This window comes from Mobula birostris, chromosome 2 (assembly GCF_030028105.1).
Source record: "Mobula birostris isolate sMobBir1 chromosome 2, sMobBir1.hap1, whole genome shotgun sequence".
NCBI classification, from domain to species: Eukaryota; Metazoa; Chordata; class Chondrichthyes; order Myliobatiformes; family Myliobatidae; genus Mobula; species Mobula birostris.
In genome coordinates this window covers 14,027,245-14,046,722 of record NC_092371.1, presented here as the reverse complement: position 1 = coordinate 14,046,722, position 19,478 = coordinate 14,027,245, and the positions used below count along the sequence as shown (strand labels likewise).

General features: G+C 45.7%; 1 protein-coding gene across 1 annotated transcript; it reads right to left on the bottom strand.

The window, feature by feature from the left end:
- Positions 1–3,348: 3,348 nt before the first annotated feature.
- LOC140212618 (immunoglobulin kappa light chain-like) lies at positions 3,349–17,568 on the bottom strand. Its single transcript, XM_072283648.1, has 7 exons — positions 17,410–17,568; positions 16,746–16,874; positions 15,731–16,057; positions 11,266–11,556; positions 8,127–8,246; positions 7,967–8,025; positions 3,349–3,797 (listed from the first exon to the last, which is right to left on the bottom strand). Exons 1-7 carry the CDS (start codon positions 17,498–17,500, stop codon positions 3,765–3,767), a joined length of 1,050 nt encoding a protein of 349 aa, XP_072139749.1. The 5' UTR covers positions 17,501–17,568; the 3' UTR covers positions 3,349–3,764.
- Positions 17,569–19,478: the final 1,910 nt, after the last annotated feature.

Sequence of the window (19,478 nt, the reverse complement as noted above, 5' to 3'; positions counted from 1 at the left end):
GTAAGGCCCTTGCTCTTCCGCCGGCTCCGTCTTCGAGCCTACTTCTTCGGCAAGGACTCTCCCACCCCCACCGATGACCCCTTGTCCCTTCTTCGACCCTCCCCCTCTTCATGGACACCCCGCTCTGGTCTTCTGCCAGCTCTGGATCCCTTTATTGCTAACTGCCGACGGGACATCAAAAGTCTCGACTTCACCACACTTGTTCCCATTCCAACTTCACTCCTTCCGAACGCTCTGCTCTCCTCTTCCTCCGCATTAATGCTAACCTTACTATAAACCCTGCCGATAAGGGGGGTGCTGTTGTGTCTGGCGTACTGACCTCTACATTGTTGAGGCACAGCGACAACTCGCGGATACCTCCTCTTATTTATCCCTCGATCATGACCCCACTAAGGAGCACCAGGCCATTGTCTCCCACACTGTCACCAGCTTTATCCGCTCAGGGGATCTCCCATCCACTGCTACCAACCTTATAGTTCCCACACCTCGCACTTCCCGTTTCTACCTCCTATCCAAGATCCACAAACCTGCCTGTCCAGGTAGATCTATTGTCTCAGCTTGCTCCTGCCCCACCGAACTCATTTCTGCATACCTCGACACTGTTTTATCCCCCCTTGTTAGAGTCAAGTCATAGCCATTGTCATACTTCATTGATCCCGGGGGAAATTGGTTAATTGTTCAATCCCTTCCTACCTATGTCCGTGACACTTCTCACGCTTTGAAATTTTTCGATGATTTTAAGTTTCCTGGACCCCACCGTTTTATTTTCACCATGGATGTCCAGTTCCTATATTCTTTCATTCCCCCACTAGGAAGGTCTCAAAGCTCACCGCTTCTTTTTGGAATCTGGACCTAACCAGTTCCCCTCTACCACCACTCTGCTCCGTCTAGCGGAATTAGTCCTTACTCTTAATAATTTCTCCTTTGCCTCCTCCCACTTCGTCCAAACCAAAGGTGTAGCCATGGGCACCGGTATGGGTCCCAGCTATGGCTGCCTTTTTATTGGCATGGTGGAACAATCCATGTTCCAAACCTATACTAGTATCTGTCCCCCACTTTACCGTCGCTACATCGACAGCTGCATTGGCGCTGCTTCCTGCTCGCATGCTGAGCTCGTTGACTTTATTAACTTGGCCTCCAACTTTCACCCTGCCCTCAAGTTTACCTGGTCCATTTCCTACACCTCCCTCCCCTTTCTAGATCTTTCTGTCTCTATCTCTGGAGACAGCTTATCTACTGATGTCTACTATAAGCCTATGGACTCTCACAGCTATCTGGACTATTACTCTTCTCACCCTGTTTCTTGCAAAAATGCCATCCCCTTCTCGCAATTCCTCCATCTCCGCCGCATCTGCTCTCAGGATGAGGCTTTTCATTGCAGGACGAGGGAGATGTTCTCCTGTTTTAAAGAAAGGGGCTTCCCTTCCTCCACCATCAACTCTGTTTTCAAAGGCATCTCTTCCATTTCACGCACATCTGCTCTCACCCCATCCTCCCACCACCCCACTAAGAATAGGGTTCCCTTGTCCTCACCTACCACCCCATCAGCCTCCGGGTCCAACATTTACTTCTCCGTAACTTCCGCCACCTCCAACGGGATCCCACCTTTAACCACATCTTTCCCTATCCCCCCCACCACCTCTGCTTTCCGCAGGGATCGCTCCCTACGCGACTCCCTTGTCCATTCCTCCCCCCGCCCCCACCGATCTCCCTCCCGTCACTTATCCTTGTAAGCGGAACAAGTGCTACACATGCCCTTACACTTCCTCCCTAACTACCATTCAGGGCCCCAGACAGTCCTTCCAGGTGAGGTGACACTTCACCTGTGAGTCGGCTGGGGTGATATGCTGCGTCCGGTGCTCCTGATGCGGCCTTCTATATATTGGCGAGACCCAACGCAGACTGGGACACTGTTTCGCTGAACACCTACTCTCTGTCCGCCAGAGAACGTAGGATCTCCCAGTGGCCACATATTTTAATTCCACGGCCTATTCCCATTTTGATATGTCTATCCACGGCCTCCTCTACTGTAAAGATGAAGCCACACTCTGGTTGGAGGAACAACACCTTATATTCCGTCTGGGTAGCCTCCAACCTGATGGCATGAACATTGACTTCTCTAACTTCGTTAATGCCCCACCTCCCCCTCGTACCCCATCTGTTATTGCCAATCCTCCGGGCTTCCCTCCTCCCCATTTCTTTCTCCCTAGGCCCCCTGTCCTATGATCCTCTCATATCCCTTTTGCCAATCAACTGTCCAGCTCTTGGCTCCATCACTCTCCCTCCTGTCTTCTCCTATCATTTTGGATCTCCCCTTCCCCTTCCAACTTTCAAATCTCTTACTAGCAATTCTTTCAATTAGTTCCGACGAAGGGTCTCGGCCTGAAACGTCGACTGTACCTCTTCCTATAGATGTTGCCTGGTCTGCTGCGTTCACCAGCAATTTTATGTGTGGTGCTTGAAATTCCAGCATCTGCAGATTTCCTCGTGTTTGCGTTTTAACTTCCTCCAGTGATTTTTTCCCCCTTTACTATTCTTAATCTCTACCGAGATGATCTCAGCATTCTGCTCCTTAGATCTTATATCGTCTCTCAGTATCGCCCTGATCTCACCTTTAATTAAGAGCACTTACCTTACTGCCTATCCTTCCGTATTGCCTGATATCCTTGGATATCCAATTTCTAATCCTCTCCACCCTGCAACCACGTTTCTGTGATGGCCACTAAATAATACCCCTTTGTGCTAATTTGGACCACAAGCTTACTGATCTTCCTACGAATATTATGGGCATTCAATTCAGGTGCTGTTACAGTCAATGTGCTTTTAAAATCTTGTAATCATTTACTCTTTTGCACTTCTGTTTTCTTCACTCCAAACTTAATTTTTCCTTTTTTGTTTTTTTATGCTTTTTTATCTTTATCCATACTTTCCTCTTTTACTTCTCCAATCTGTTGAACCCAACCCCTACTATTCAGTTTAAAGCCCTATCCATAGCCCTAGTTATGCGATTCGCTCGGATCCAGATCCCATCACTGTTCAGGTGGAGTCTGTCCCATTGGTACAACTCCCTCCTTCCCCAATACTGGTGCCAATTTCCCATGAATTCAAACCTACTTCTCCCACACCAATCCTTGTGCCACACATTTAACTCTATGATCTTCTTAACCTCCTGTATGTATGAATCTCTTTCTGTACCATCACTGGGAACGTCTCATGATCTGGAGTGAGAATTCGGGATCCATGGCTCCAGCGGTGATTGTGCAATCAACCTTTGGACAATTGCATACAAGCGGCTCGTCATCAATTAGACGTTTAGATGACCAAGAAAAAAATCTATATTTCGTGCCAGATTATAATTTATTGAAGCAGTAGTTAGGACAAGGGTTAGTTTCAATCGTAGCAAACTGTACATAATCAGGGATTAGACCACAGATTAACCGTTGTTCATTATTACCGATTGGTCTGAGACTGAGGGAGCTCTGAGTGAGGCTTTGGATGGAGAGATCCCGGAATATGACAACTGCGCATGCGGCGATCGAAGGCGCCGTGAATCATTTGCGCCACCTGTGCGTGGGCTTTCTTCCGAGTGTGCACGTTTTCGTCTCAGCGGGTCCGGTTTGTCGCTCCCACACTGTAAGTTGCTCAGCTTGTGCCGTTACTAACACGACTCTTGAAAAACGTTGCTATTTTAGCTCCGCACAAACGAAACAAGGTCTAAATCTTTCGTTGTTCACTCAGGATAATATTCACTCTGCCTTTCCAGATCAGTTCGTATCAATCGCCAGCTGGGCGTAGATCTGTAAGGGAATGACATGAGATTGGTTACCGTATCAATCTCCACCCTGCACCATTCCTCGCCAGATTGCGTGTATGGAGCAACTTAATCACGCGTTAATTCCAAATCAAAAGAATGTGATATTATGGAGCAAAGAGTTTCATTCACCTTTAATTTCCCTGATTACAACCAACTAAAACACTCAGGGCCCTCTATTTCGGTCGCTGAACCTGCCCCTGTGATATCCTTCCGATTTCTATATTATTCTTCGGTCCTTGCTCTGTGCAATCTTGTCTTGGACCTAATATATCCATTGTATCCTACAGCCCATGGACGTCTTGTTGTCCCTTAAATACAGTATCTTTCGGCCTTACATCGTCCCTGTCTGCCTCCCCATCTGACGCCACCAGCATCAACGCCCTTCCTTATCTATGTAACTCCCTTCAGTCTCTGCACTGTTCTCTGTGTGACTGTTTAGGCATCTGCACGGTAGTATATTTGCGTAACCCCTCCAGCCCGTATACACTCCGTGTGACCCCTCCAGCCCGTATACCCCTCTGTGTGACACCCCCTCCGGCCCGCATACACTCCGCGTGACCCCTCCAGCGCCTATACCCCTCTGTGTGACACCTCCAGCCCCTAAACCCTCTATCTGTGTCACCCTTCTAAACCTTTCGCTATCTGTGTAATTCGTCCAAATCCTTAACTCCTTTATCAATGCAGCACACTCCACCCTCTATCTCCTCGCCGATCTGTAACTCCTTTTTAAGTTGTTTCCCTGTAACTGAATTCTCGACAAATTCCCTGTCCAATTCCATTCCCTCTTGTACTCTTTCTCTTCTTCCGCAAATCCACGACTTCCCAAGTTCTCTGCACGCCGCCGTTGCGGACTAATGCCAACAGTGTCTATGTTCGCTGCTGCGGGTCTGGAAACCCGACCGCTCCTCGTCTAAAGACATCCCACCGACAGGGAGGGGCCAGCTACGTGTCACACGATCGTGTATTGTTTGGTGTTACATCCTCTCTATTGTCGTATCTGTAATTTGTTCTAAGACAATGAATCCTACACAAAGGTCTAAAAACAACACGGTTGTTGCAGGTAATTTCAACTTCCCTAATATCAAGTGGGATCTTCTTAAAGAAAGATATTTATACAGTGCAACATTTGTTTGGTGAATCCTAAATGTTTTCTCTATCAATGTGCAGATGTTCCAGAAAGAGGATGGGGTAAAATTGAAGCGAAGTTTGATAATGAGCTTGGCCTAGTGACTAACCTTTCACTGGGAGAACATTTATTATAAATACCATTAAATTCAAGCAGGGTAAATTTGGAGAATATTGGACAGAAACTACGGGACGTCAACTGGGAGCAGCTGTTTGGGCGCAAGTATCGAGACAGGCAGCGAATTTGGTCCAGAAGGAAAGGGAATCTTTTGGTTAAAAAAAAGGTTTGCATAGCTAAAAAGAATCAATCAGAGTCCTTAAGAATTATAAAGAAGCTAGAAGCTAACTCGAAGTGGTGAGGAAGGCCAGAAAAGACCATGGAAGGTCATTGGGAAGTCGGATTAAAGTGAGATTCCGGGGGGTTCTATCCATACATCAAGAGCAAGACGATAACTAGGAGCGGGTAGGACAACTGAATGATAAATGAGGGAACATGTGCATAGATGTGAAGGATATGGTTCAGTGCTTAACATCAAGGAGAGAGGGAGTTAGATATGGCCCTTGCGGCTAAAGGGATCAGGGGCTATGGAGGGAAGGCTGGTACAGGGTTCTGAGTTGGATGATCAGCCATGATCATACTGAATAGCGGTGCAGGCTCGAGGGGCCGAATGGCCTACTCCTGCACCTATTTTCTATGTTTTAAGGAGAAAGATGTGGAAGGTGGCGAGGTCAATGTGGAGGGTACGAATTTGCTTGTGCAAATATGAAAAAACGAATGAGGCTTAACTGTGCCTCTTAAGGAACGTTAAGTGGGTGTCTTGATAGGATATACGCCGGGTTATTGAGAGGGGCAAGAGATGAGATTGCTGGAGGCTTGACCAATATCTCAGTGTCCTCTCCAGCCACAGGCGATGACTCAGAGAACTGGTACGTCGCTAATGTTCCATTATTGTTGAAAGGAAATAGGGATAATCTTTAGAATTATAGACCGGTGAGCCTCGCGTCAGTGGTAGGGAATTTACTGGAAATAATTCTTAACGATCGGATTTATGAGCGTTTGGAAAACCTGTCTTTGTGCGGGGCACGTCGTATCTTCCTAACTTGATTAAGAAGTTTGACGAAGTGACGATGGTGATTTCCTGTAGGGAGAGATATGGATGTTGTCCACATGGATGATAGTAAGGCGTTTGACAAGGTCCCATATAGGAGGATCAATCGGAAATTAAGATTGCATGGGTTCTGTGATGGATTCAGAAAGGCTTTCCCATAGAAGACAGAGGGACTTATTCTAGCTGGAGGGCTGTGTCCTGCAGGGATCTCCGCTGGGACCTCTGTTATATGTGATATATATAAATGACCTGGATGAAAATGTAAATGGGTGGGTTAGTAAGTTTGCAGATGATACCAAAGTTGTGGACAGTGTAGAAGGCGGCCAAAGGATACAGATCAGTTGCAGATACGGGAAAATGACAGAGAAGTTTAATCCCACCAAATGGGAACTGTTGCATTATAAAGGGATGGTACACTATTAATGACAAACCCTTAGCACTCGTGACGTACAGAGGGATTTTGGAGTTGAGTCCGTATCTCTCTGAAAGTGGCGACACAGCTTGTTAGGGTGGTCAGAAGGCACATGGCATTCTTTCCTTTATCTCTCAAGAAAATGAGTTCCAGAGTCGGGAAATGATGTTGGAGATTAACAGAACGAGCAGTTAGACTTTCCAGGCAGCATTGTATTCAATTTTGGCCGGCTCCGTTATAGGAAGGAAGTTGAGGCTTTGGATAAGTGTAGAAGAAGTATTCTGGGATGCTGTCTGGAAAGTAGAGCATCTGCTACAAGGAGAGTCTGGTCCTGCGTACGAATTCTTAGCATTGTCAATAATCCCTCCCATTCCTTCAACAATCTTTCTTATCCCCTACCATCAGGCAGGTGGTACCGGAGTATTAAAACCAGAAATTTTAGGGTGGGGAACAGCTTCATCCCACAGGCCTTAAGACTACTAAATTCCCTGCCACCACCCACATCTCAGCACGTATGAAGTACTGTTTATGTTTGACTTGTGCCGTATGCATCGTATTATTTTTTTTAATTTATTTGTGGTTACTATGTTTATATTACTTAATGTGTGGTGTATAAGTTATATGTACTGCGTTGTGCAACTTGGTCCGGAGTAACGTTGTTACTTTTGGCGATATACATGACAATAAACTGAACTTGAACTTGAACCTGAGCAAACTTGGGTTGTTTTCTCTGGAACCCCTGAGACTGAGGGGCTATTTGACAGAGATCTACATAATATGAGAGGCACAGATAGAAAAAGTAGACAGTATCACTTTTCCACATTGTTAAAACGTGACATGTGCTTAAGGTAAACTGGGGTAAGTTCAAAGGAGACGTGCGGGTCACTTTTTTATCACAGAGAATGGTAGAAGCTCGGAATTCGCTGCCCAAGGCATTGGTGGAGGCAAATGCGATAGAGCCGTTCTAGAGGCTTTACGATAGGTACATAGATGTGCTGGAAATTGAAGAATATGGATATTCTTCAAGCTGAAGTGATTAGTGTAGTTGGGTATTTGGTTACTAATTCAATTAGCTCAATAGAACATCGTAGGCTAAAGGACCTGTTCCTGTGTTGTACTATTCTAAGCGCAAAGCAATTCTCTGCTTGTAAATGGCATTATCGGGTACAGGAGTGGAACCCGGTGTGGTATTCTGCTGTTGTAGCTCATTCACTTCAAGGTTCGACGCTTTGAGCGCTCAGAGACGCTCTTCTGTCACCATTGTCGTAACACGTGATGATTTAAGTTACTTCCGCCTTCCTGTCAGCTTGAACCAGTCTGCCCATTCTCCTCCAACCTCTCTCATTAACAAGTCCTTTTCGTCCAAATCACTGCCACTCACTGGATGTTGTTTCTTTTTTTTTTGAACCAGCCTCTGTAAGTTCTAGAGTCTGGTGTGCGTGAAAACACCAGGGTATCACATTAACGAGTAGGTTTACAGGTGTACCTGAAATTGAGTGTACTTACATCACGTTCTCGATTCTTTCGCCGGGTGGTGGTGCTTTTGCTTGCCGTTTCTCCTTTTACTGATTGAAAGAGATGTTTAGATGTGAGTTTTTCTTCAAAGGGATTATTCACCGTTTGGCGAGAAATTCAGGTCATGATAAGGTTAAGGCCAACACGTTACCTGGTTCGCGTTCCTTCCGATACTTCCTAATAGCCACAGTCGTCACCCCTATAGCAAGTAACACGAGGGTTGCCGCCAGGCCAATTGCAATCATATGACAGAGTTGCCCCTGCAGGCTGTCTGAAGAACATAGAATCGACTTTCAATTGAAAGTAATTTACCATCAGTTCCAATCTGCATTTGTTGGCCTGTGTGTCCTAATTACTCAACAGATTGTACATAAATTCAACGTATTGTCAGAATCAGAATCAGGTATTTGTCGCGAGACTTGCTGTTTTGCTGTAGCAGTATATTGCAATGCACAGTAATCAAAACTATAAATTACAATAGGAAGTATTTGTATGTGTCTGACTGTCTGACTGTCTGTCTGTCTGCAAATTAAATATATAGTGCAAAAAGAGAGGGAAATGGTGAGGTAGTGTTCATGGGTTAATTGTCCATTCAGATATCTGATGGCGGAGGGGAAGAAGCTGATCCTAAAACTTTGAGATTGTTTTTTCAACTCTTATATTTCCATCTTGAGAGAAGCAATGCGTAGAGAACATGTTCTGGGTGATGGGGTCCATAATGATAGAAGCCGCTTTTTGAAACATGGCCTTTTGAAGGTGTCCTGGATACTGAGGAGAGTGTTGGCCATGATGGAGCTAGCTGAGTTTACAACTGATATATTTAAAGCGGAGGTTGATGGTTTCTCGATTAGCAAAAACGTCAGAGGTTTCAGGAAAAGGGAGGAGAATAAGGTTGAGGGGGATAGTGAAGCAGCGACGATGGAATAGCGGAACAGACTCGATGAGCTGAATAACACTATGTCTTGTGATCTTATACTCTAATCTCTCGTTCCTTCTGAAAATACTGACTTCGGATCTCTACAACAGTCTATCCAAATGGCTCCCTACACGTCACAGGAACTGACCATTCGGCCCAACAACCCCATACTGGTACTTGGGCTCCTGGTGGCACTTACATGTTCTTCCACTTCTGCTCTAGTCTGACACTAGGTTGATACCGATAACTTCAACGCGCCTTACTACAACATTCCTTTCAGAGCTGGAGAGGGTGTCTCTGATTATCCTTCGAGTACTGGCCAGTGTCATTCGGTGTGTGTCGCTCCGTCTCAGATATGCTTGCTCCACTCTACTGTAAAAGTAGCTCGTGACTCTAGGGACACGGTTTCGATCTAGCTCTTGAATGTCCTCTCTGTGAAGTGTTCACGTTTCCGCGTGATCATGTGGCATTCCACCAGATATTCCCGCTGCCTCACAGTTAGGAAGGGCTTGCTGGTAACTATATGGCAATAAAGATTCAAAGCAAGTATGATTTCCGTTTCTATGTGGTAAGGTTAAAGGGGATACAAAGGTCAGAGATCTGGTGCAGGGTGTCTCGGGACCTGACTCGGCCAATAACAAGCACTAGATTGAGGATTGGCAGAGTCTGAGGGGATGTCATTGAAAGTGATCTGATGGGTCACTTTACTTTGCAACCTTTGCAACTGGGGTCTAATTTGGAATGTAATCAATCTAGGAAATTTATAGCAATTAGTATCAGGTTTATTATTATCACATAAACAGAGATGCAGTGAAAAGTTTGCCATCCAGACAGATCATACGGCACATAGAGCACCAAGTAGCACAAAACGAGATATTGGTGAATTGCAGTTACAGAGAAGGCGCCGTGTAGGTGAATAACAAGATGCAAGAGCCGTGGCGACTAGATTTTGAGATGAATAGATCACGGAAAGGAAATCTGTACAGCACAGTACAGGCATAACGATGCTGTGCCGACCTTTTTACTCTAAAATCAGTGTAATCCTCCCCTTCTACATGTTCTCCATTTTCCTTTCATCCATGTACCTATCTAAATCGTACAAGAGCTCCGTTCAAAGGGCCCATAGAGATATACATCCGGGCCAGGGCGGTTACTTGGTTCGTGTTTGAAATTTACTAACTTTTGAGATCATAGCAAATATGATGGGTAAAGGAGAACTGGAACCTGCAGGGTCGCGCATGTTCGGAAATGATCCATCTGTCACAGGTAGCTCACAAGTTAAGCGCGCCTAGCGTTGCGAAGCGGTGTATTGGTCTGGAGAGGGGAATGGTTAACCAACAGAGAGTCGGCGATGAATGGGTCATTTTCGGGCCTGAACTGCTTATGTCTTGTGATGAGCTGAATGAAGGACTGCGTGTTTTGTAACTGGTTTCCCCCTTTATATAAATTCTGAGGTGACTATGGGGAAATTTATAGGGTCCTGCGGTAACGTATCGGTTAGCGAAACGACTTACGGTGCCGGCTGAAAGATTGAGGTTCGATTCCTGCTGCTTTGTAAAGAGATTGTACATTCTCCCGGTAACCCCGTGGGTTTCCTCCGGGTTCTCCGGTTTGCCCCCACATTCCAAGGACGTAGGGTTTGTGATAGTGAGTTAGGGGCATGCTATACTGCCGCCGGAAGCGTGGCGGCACTTACGGGCTGCCCCAGCGCACCTCGCTGATTTGATTAGACGGAAAAGACGCAGTTCACTATATTTTTCGATATACATGTAACAGTTAAAGCTTATCTATCCAAAATTTATCGGAGTCGTGTGTCGGGAGATGAGTACTTCCAAGGGCTCTACAACTCATTATTATTTATCAACTTATTTATTATTTGCACAATTTGACTTTGTACATCGGTTGTTTGTCAGTCGTCGTTATTCATAGCATTTCACAAATTCTGCTGTATTTCTCTCTTGTTCTACTGTGAATGTCTGTGATCTCAATGCAGTATATCGTGACATATACTTACTTTGATAATAAATGTACTTTGTATTACGAATAAAAAGTCAATGATAATAAATCTGATTCTGAGCATTTCCCTCAGCAGAGTGGCCTAAACAAGAAGTGCCCATTTAAAGTAAGTTTTGAGTGATGATGAAGGAACTGAGGGAAAGGGCTTCACCGAAGAGCGGTGAGAGTTTCAATGATCGGTGGGGAGCGGGGAGAAGCTCTGCTCACATTTACGCAGTACCTGAATGCGACAGTTGAGCCATTAGGGCCACGGAGACAGCGCTGGAGAGTGGGATTTAGCTCGATACTAGGCATAAACACAGAGGACCGAAAGGCCTCGCGTCATAAAGCTGAAGGGAATCTCTAGTTTCTACGTTACCTTTCTGAGAAGACACAATGTCACTGACCAGATGTTCAGTGGCGCAAGTGCAGACGGCGCCGCTACGCCAACTTTCCGCCGGGATCTGGAAGCGGCTGCTAACGCTGTATCCTCCGTCCGGATCAAATATCGGGGGATCAACGAGACCTTCTGTGATATTTCCTGATATGTTCCATCGGATGTTCAGGGAATCGGAAGACACGCCTCTCACCAAACACATCAAGGTCACCAGTTGCATCCGGGAAATTTCATCCGCTTGCGGCGCTAAAAGGAATATCGTGGGAGGCTGGGCTGAATGCGGAAAACACAACAACGCTGTATTAGTTGGATGGCCAATTTTAATCACGGTTTCAAAAACATGCTATTCTGGCCATCTTCTCCGTTCTGGCGGTCAGGTACATATCTGTGCCAATTCTAGTTTACAAGGCCCTCTGTCTGTGATAGTTCGTCTACATAACTGAGCGAGCAGCTGCATCGCTACCCTTCAGGGAGTGAGATCCCAACGCCCCTCGGAGAGAAACATCCTTCTTCAAGCCTTCGCTATATCTCCCACCCCTCCTCTGTATAGGTTTATCGATACATTTACTGGCGCCACGGAAGCAGAACGCTTAGCGCAACGCTATTACACTTCAAGGAGTCGGAGTTTGGAGTTCAATCCCGGCGTCCACTGTAAGGAGTTTGTCTCCGTGAAACGCCATTCCCCGTGGAAAGCGTGGGTTTCCTCAGAATGCTCCGGTTTCCTCGCACAGTCCAAAGACGTACTGGTTAATGGGTTAATTGGTCATTGTATATTGTCCCGTGATTAGGCTCAGCTAATGTTCTACATTTCTATCAGCTTACCGTCTGCACCCCAAGGAAAGCAAAGCAACGCACACAACCGATCCTCGCAAACGAAACGACATCGTTTTGACAGAGACGCACAGCAGGGAAGCAGACAATACAGCTCATCATATCGACCACAATGGGCACCAATCCACATTAATCCCATCTTCCTACACTTAGCCAAGACGCTTCTGTCTAACTCATCAATGAACACATCCAGACACCTCTTAGATGCTGTCAGCAAATCTGCTGCAACCATTCTAGGACATACCCACAGCTGGTCCTCTTCAGATCCCCCCGAAACTCTTCTACCTTAAACTAAATCTATGCTCTCTTGTTTGTCTACCTCAAATGTGTGGAAGGGCCTCCTGCTGTTTACTTCGTGTTATGAAGTTGATCTCTAACCTCCCTGCCTCTCTATTCAATAACCTGACTAATGAAAGGCCAATATCCATTTGCCTTCATAATCACAGTATGTACGTGAGATGCCACCTTGCTGGATCACTGGATCTTGTAATCCAGGGTCCTTCTGTTCCTCAACCTCCACATTTCAGATGTCCTTTCCTCATTAATCCTCCCAAACCGCAGCCCCTCGCGTTATTCTGGGTTAACATTTATAATCCATTTCAACAACACTTCGGTATCACCCCTTCGACAAAGGCTAACTTTCACACTAACCGTACTATCCACTATTTCGCCCTTCTTTCTCTTCTCCACAAATTTACTGATCTTGCTTCTTATATCAAAACCTAAGCTATTCAAGAATATTTCGAATAGCAAAGGTACTTGGAGAATCTTTTCGCCGCCTATTCTTGGGGAACACCGCTAGTGACAGGCATCCAATCTTCCCTTGCCCCTTGTTGCCAGTCTCATGCGGAATCGTTTGACAAATTGCCCTGGTCCATGTCTCTGTGGGACTTTGTCAGAGGCCTCACTGAAGTGCATGTAAAGCATTCATTGATTGCTCTGTTCTTAATCATAGACTCGGCCAGCTCTTCAGGAATTTCGATCGGATTGCTCAGACATGCTCAGCTATTGACACAGCCAGCTTGGCTGTCTCAGATTAGACCTTGTCACTACAAGGTATTATTAAACCTGTCCCTCAGAGTTCAGTCCTTTAAGATCGCAACGACTGATGTTCGACTCGTGGGTCTATAATTGTCAGTCTTTTACCTGGTACACCAATTGGTACCTTCCAGGAGCCTCACATGTACCCAGCGAGTATTTACAATATCTCAGTTAAAGACCCAGCAATCTCACAGTTTGCTTGTCACAGACGTCTAGGATAGATCCGGTGATTTTCGACTTTTAAAGCCGCTACGGCTTCAAACATGTTTTCGTCAATTATTGAGATTTACACCAAAAGTTCACCTTTTCCTTCACTGAAGTCTTCATCTAAAAGGTGCACACCCTTTGTGAATTCTGATGAAGCGTACTCATTTGGAGTCGATTGTCAAGGATGAGGTGACAGAGTACCTGGAGGCATATGACAAGATAGGCAGAACTCAGCATGGATTCCTCAAAGGAAAATCCTGCCTGACAAACCTATTACAATTTTTTGAGGAAATTACAAGTAGGCTAGACAAAGGAGACGCAGTGGATGTTGTATATTTGGATTTTCAGAAGCCTTTGACAAGGTGCCACACATGAGTCCACTTCACAAGATAAGAGCCCATGGAATTACGGGAAAGTTACATACGTGGATAGAGCGTTGGCTGATTGGCAGGAAACAGGGAGTGGGAATAAAGGGATCCTATTCTGGTTGGCTGCCGGTTACCAGTGGTGTTCCACAGGGGTCCGCGTTGGGGCCGCTTCTTTTTACATTGTACATCAACGATTTGGATATGGAATAGATGGCTTTGTGGCTAAGTGTGTTGACGATACGAAGATAGGTGGAGGGGCCGGTAGTGCTGAGGAAACAGAGAGTCTGCAGAGAGACTTGGATAGATAGGAAGAATGGGCAAAGAAGTGGCAAATGAAATCCAATGTTGGAAAGTGTATGGTTATGCACTTTGGCAAAAGAAATAAACGGGCAGACTATTATTTAAATGGGGAAAGAATTCAAAGTTCTGAGATGCAACGGGTCTTCGGAATCTTCGTACAGGATATCCTTAAGGTTAACCTCCAGGTTGAGTCGGTGGTGAAGAAGGCGAATGCAATGTTGGCATTCATTTCGAGAGGAATAGAGTATAGGAGCAGGGATGTGATGTTGAGGCTCTATAAGGCGCTGGTGAGACCTCACTTGGAGTACTGTGGGCAGTTTTGGTCTTCTTATTTAAGAAAAGATGTGCTGACGTTGGAGAGGGTACAGAGAAGATTCACTAGAATGATATCGGGAATGAGAGGGTTAACATCTGAGGAACGTTTGTCCACTCTTGGACTGCATTCCTTGGACTGCATTCCTTTATTTTTATCCATCTTCAAAAACTTGTCGTCCATGGTTCCCTGAGATTATGACCTCCACCTTTTACCCTTACAGGAACATGTTGGCCCTGAGCTCTTCCCATTTCTCCTTCCATACACATATGGACTTACCAGCAAGCGGGTCCTCCCATTCAACTCCATCCAGCTCCTGTCTAATACTAATGAACACGGATTTGCCCAGTTGATTTCTGGTTCATGTGAACTTTTGCATTCCAAACCCACTTGAAATATGTGGAATCACGGCCACAATTTCAAAACCGCTTCCCAGCTGACACTTCGCCAAACTGACGAGCCAGAAGGTTGAATTCTCAGCATCCTCTCCAGCGCAATCGCGCCCCTGCTATAGTTTAATGTCCAGCCTCCAATTTTAGTACACGACTCCAATTTTGGTTTGATTAAAGTGTTACACAGTTTGAATATACGCACTTCCTTGCTCTTAGATTCTATTCCGCGGCAACTGAAGACAAGTATTTGGTATGTTCGCTTCACCACCTCGTCTCCAAGTCGCCTTTGGTACTGCCGTTCATTATATCTGTTTCCGACCTTCCTAAATACTTCACTTCGAATTTCTCAGATTTAAACTTCATCTGCCATTGTTCTGACCACCTTTAAGGGAGCCACGGTAGCGTAGCGGTTATGGCAACTCGTTAGTGAGCCAACGGTAAGACTGTGGTTCAATCCCCGTCGCTACCTGTAAGGGTTAGTACGAGAATGCGTAGATTTCCTCCGAGTGCTCTGATTTCCTCCCACATTCTAAAGACGTGAAAATTAACTGGTACTGTAATTGAAAGAGACTGATGCCGTGCTGTATCTCTGAATCAGACTCAATTAACCTCATCAGTATGGCTCTGTAGCTCAAACCTAATCTCCGCACTTCCAACAGCATCGCAAATCCCCGTCTCATTTCTGAACGTACTTATTGTACTTTCTACGTACCCTCTGGGCCCCAGCAAACGCCGCCGTGTACAGTCCTACGCCCGGCAACGAAAGGAGTAGGGCTGGACATGGGATTCGCAACCCCATCCCGTATTACTCCAGTGCTACAGTAACGCAAACAGAAGCTCCCCGGGAGAAGAAGGTCCTTCGAAAGTGGGCTACACACGGGGACAATATGAAAGTGACCCAGGATAGAAGACTCTGCGAGCTGCTTTCAGCGCTATGCCCAACAGGGGTGATGGACTTTGAAAAAGAAATGTATGAAGTTGTTACGACGAGTTACCTGTGACCACTAGTTTGGATCCATTGCCGAACTCGCCATAGAGCTGGGCTGCGCAGAAGTAGATCCCAGAATCATTTCGCTGGACGTTTTCTATCACCAGGGAGTAAGTGGCTGATTTTTCGTCCACCTGCCCCGAGAACCTTCCCTCTGCTTCCACGAATCTGCCCACCCTGGCAACGAACTGCAGATGCCTTTGGTCGCTCCGTTTATACCAGTGTATAAAAGCAAGCACACCGAGGTCCCGGCTGCAATTCAGGACGGCCCGACCTCCGACACGGACGGTCTGAATCGGCGGAGACTGGAACAAGGCGACCTGAGACACACAAACTAAAAAAAGGAAAATTTAATCACAGATGTTGTCCTCTCACGGATGACACAGCGACTTCACCGCGCCATCTTATTACGAATTGAGACTTTGGAACACAGAAAGAGCAGTATGCTCAGTCTGTACAGTTGTACCACCCGCTGCTCTAGTCCCATAATTCCTTTCTTAAAACTCCTTTGGAAATCATTCCAGTTATTTCATTCCCTGGTGGGGTAGGAATAAATTTACCGCACCATCTCTCCCGAGTAATCTACCTTCCTAATTCTACCTTCTGCTTTCTCTGATTATCGGCTGTCGGTAGTTAAATTTAAATATCAACATAGAATATAGAACAGTACAGCACAGTAACGGGCCCTTTTGTGTCGAACCAATTAAATTAATAGTCAAATGGCCATCTAATCTTTTCTGCCGACACAACGGCTATTTTGCTCGCATCAATGAGCCTATCTAAATGTATTTTAAAAGTTCCTAATGTGTCTGGCTCTGCCACCACCCCAGCGCTTTCCAGGCACCACCATTATCTACCCCGCACATCTACTTCAAATCTACCCCCTTTCAACTTAACTGCATGCCCTCCGGTATTACAATCCCCTTATTTATTCTACCAAATCCCTTCAGTTAATTAACGATCAACATTTCCTCTGAATCAGCTGCCCAAGCTCTTCTCTGCTGGAAATTCTGGTCACTTACCTTGCAGTAGGTAAGAGAGCGCGAAGACCGCGAAGCATCTCATTGTTCGTGACCGAGTTAAACTCCGGGTGTCAATCGCAGACGCGTGTTCATCGGTTTGTAAGATCGGTGCAAGGGAGGGGTCAGATCCTTTGTAATTGATGAAAATCAAACGTAATGCTTATTAGTAAATGTTCGGTTGTATTGGAAAAAGGTAGAGGCGTTCTGCGGGTTTCCTGTTTACGCGGGGCCAGGTACACGCAGATGGAACACGGTTTGCAAACACATAAAAAAATATATACGTCTACTCGCGTCGGTCTGACCACACTCAAAGCACTCTACATCGTGCTAACCCTGTGGTGTGAAACTATGGACAGGACTCTAGTTAGATTTATCATGAAGGCCTAATTAGTACAGGAAATCTTACGCCAGAGAAGTATATACAGTGGGGTGGGCGGATACCTTGTCGGGGTTAATTTTAAATCTAAAAGTGTTTGCTGAAGTGGTTTTGGCGATGTTTCCAGGCGGCGATGGTTGTGTTGGAGGCGGCCAAGGACGTTTCTAACATGTTTCAGGCCTTTTATGTGCCCGAGTTGTTTAATACACAACGGAGTTTGTTTTTCTAATCGAGGTTGCAAAGTTGCAAAGGCATCGAGCAATATTTACACAGAAAGCTCCCACAAACCGGCCATGTAATGGTGTCTGGTCTGGATTGATAGATATTGGCTCCAAGGACGGAAAGGGGTCACTTTCTCTTGTTTCAGTGGAGTGGCCATGAATAGGCGGGCTTCAGTTTAACTTCTCGCCTGAAGACCGCACAGTGGGCAGCGCAGCTCGTTGAAGTATTTACACAGAAGTTGAAGTTAAACAGAAGGTTAACGAGGAGAGGGATGAAGTTAAATGTTGAGCAGGGTGGGGGGAGGAGGCTGGCATGGAGTACATTGCCAGTAACCAGTGGGAGTTGTACTGATGTGATGAAACGATCTTTCTGGAATGAACGGGAAAGAAAGATTTTTTTTCATTGTTGCTGGGTACAATAATAAACCAATTATACTGAGTGTTTGATTGCACTAAGTGGTTCTATTATCTTGATCGAAAATCAGATCACATGTATAAAAACACACACACACACACACTCACACAGAGAGAGAGAGAGAGAGAGAGAGAGAGAGAGAGAGGCCTGTAACCCTCTCCTATCCTTCTACTTTTCTAGATGGCTTTTAAACTTTGTTAATGTACTCGCCTCGACACAGTTTCTGGCAGCTCCTTTAAAATACGCAGCACCCTTTGCGTGAAAAAGCATCCCTGATTCTCGTTTTAAATCTCTCGCATCTGATCTTAAACCTATGTCCTCTTCTTAGCGCCCGTTAGGTGGAAAAAAGACGGCGTGTTTTCGCCTTGCCTTCGCCGCTCATGATCTTATATACCTGTCAGGTCACTTTTCAATTTCTAACATTCCAGAGAACTGTCCTACCCTACTCAAACTTCCCCTGTAACTCGTGTCCTCAAATCAATACAACATCCTTTTAAGCTCTTTCTAGTTCATACTGATTGAACTGGACCCGGATTGTGTATTTCGCCATGACGTTAGATTCTATAGGGATCAAATGACAGGAAACTTCAACCTCTCCCTGCATTGGTTTAGTTCCCTCCTCCTTTAAGTAACCACTATCATTCCAGTACTTAAGTACTTAAAATGACGTGCCTTAAAGACCACCACAACTGCGGCTTTGACATCCGGCATCATGAAAAGTTCCGCCAGCCTCTTCATGGCCCGTATCCACCCCAGCTTTCTGGACAATCTCCACCGGCTGCAATTCACCTACCGCCGAAACAGGTCTATGGCGGACGCCATAACTAGAGCCAGGAGAAACTGTAGAGAATTGTGAACAGAGCTCAGAATACCACGGAAACCACCCTCAGTAAACATAATGAAAGACCCCACCCACCCCGGACATTCTCTCTTCTTCACTCTCCCAACGGGCGGAAGATACAAAAGCCATGCAAGCACGTACCACCAGGCCCAAGGGCAGCTTCTATCCACTGTTATGAGACTCCTGTGCGGACCTCTTGTGTGGATGGACTTCTGGCTTTCCGGATATTATTTGTACTTCATTGTCTACCCGCACTGCGCTTTCTCTGTAGCTGCTACACTTTATTCCACATTGTAATTGTACCTCGTACTACCTTAGTGCATTGTGTAGTGATTTGATCTGTCTAAAGAGTACACAGGTCAAGCTTTCAACGATATCTTGGTACATGTCACAATAATAAACTAATACTGTTACCAATATTTTAACAACACCTTTATTTCGTGTAATAAGATCATGTTCACGTGGGGAACTGGGGGCTGTATATTTCGGGGACGATCTGTCTTCATTGGTAGCACAGATAAAGGGTATCGACAAGAAATTTGCACTGTCCACTTTCCTCCACAGATACTGCCTGACCCGTTGAGTTGCTCCAGTTCCTTTGTGAGTTGCTTCGGATCTCTCTTCAATCGCTAGCTGGGCGATTGTGGTAGGTCGTTGTCCCTTTGCAGGAGGCCATCCACCGGAGTATGAGGAACCAGATGAAAGAAGACCCTGCCCCTTTAATGGGAAAGGGAGGTTTCCCGGAGTGGCAACACGGTACTGTTGAATCGGGTTAGAATACAGACAGAGTGGACAGACCCTTTAAAATTCTGGCGACTGGATTTCTAAAGAAGTGCTAGTTGTCCCCTGAAACCGCAGCAGTCAATCCTGTCGTTTGCAG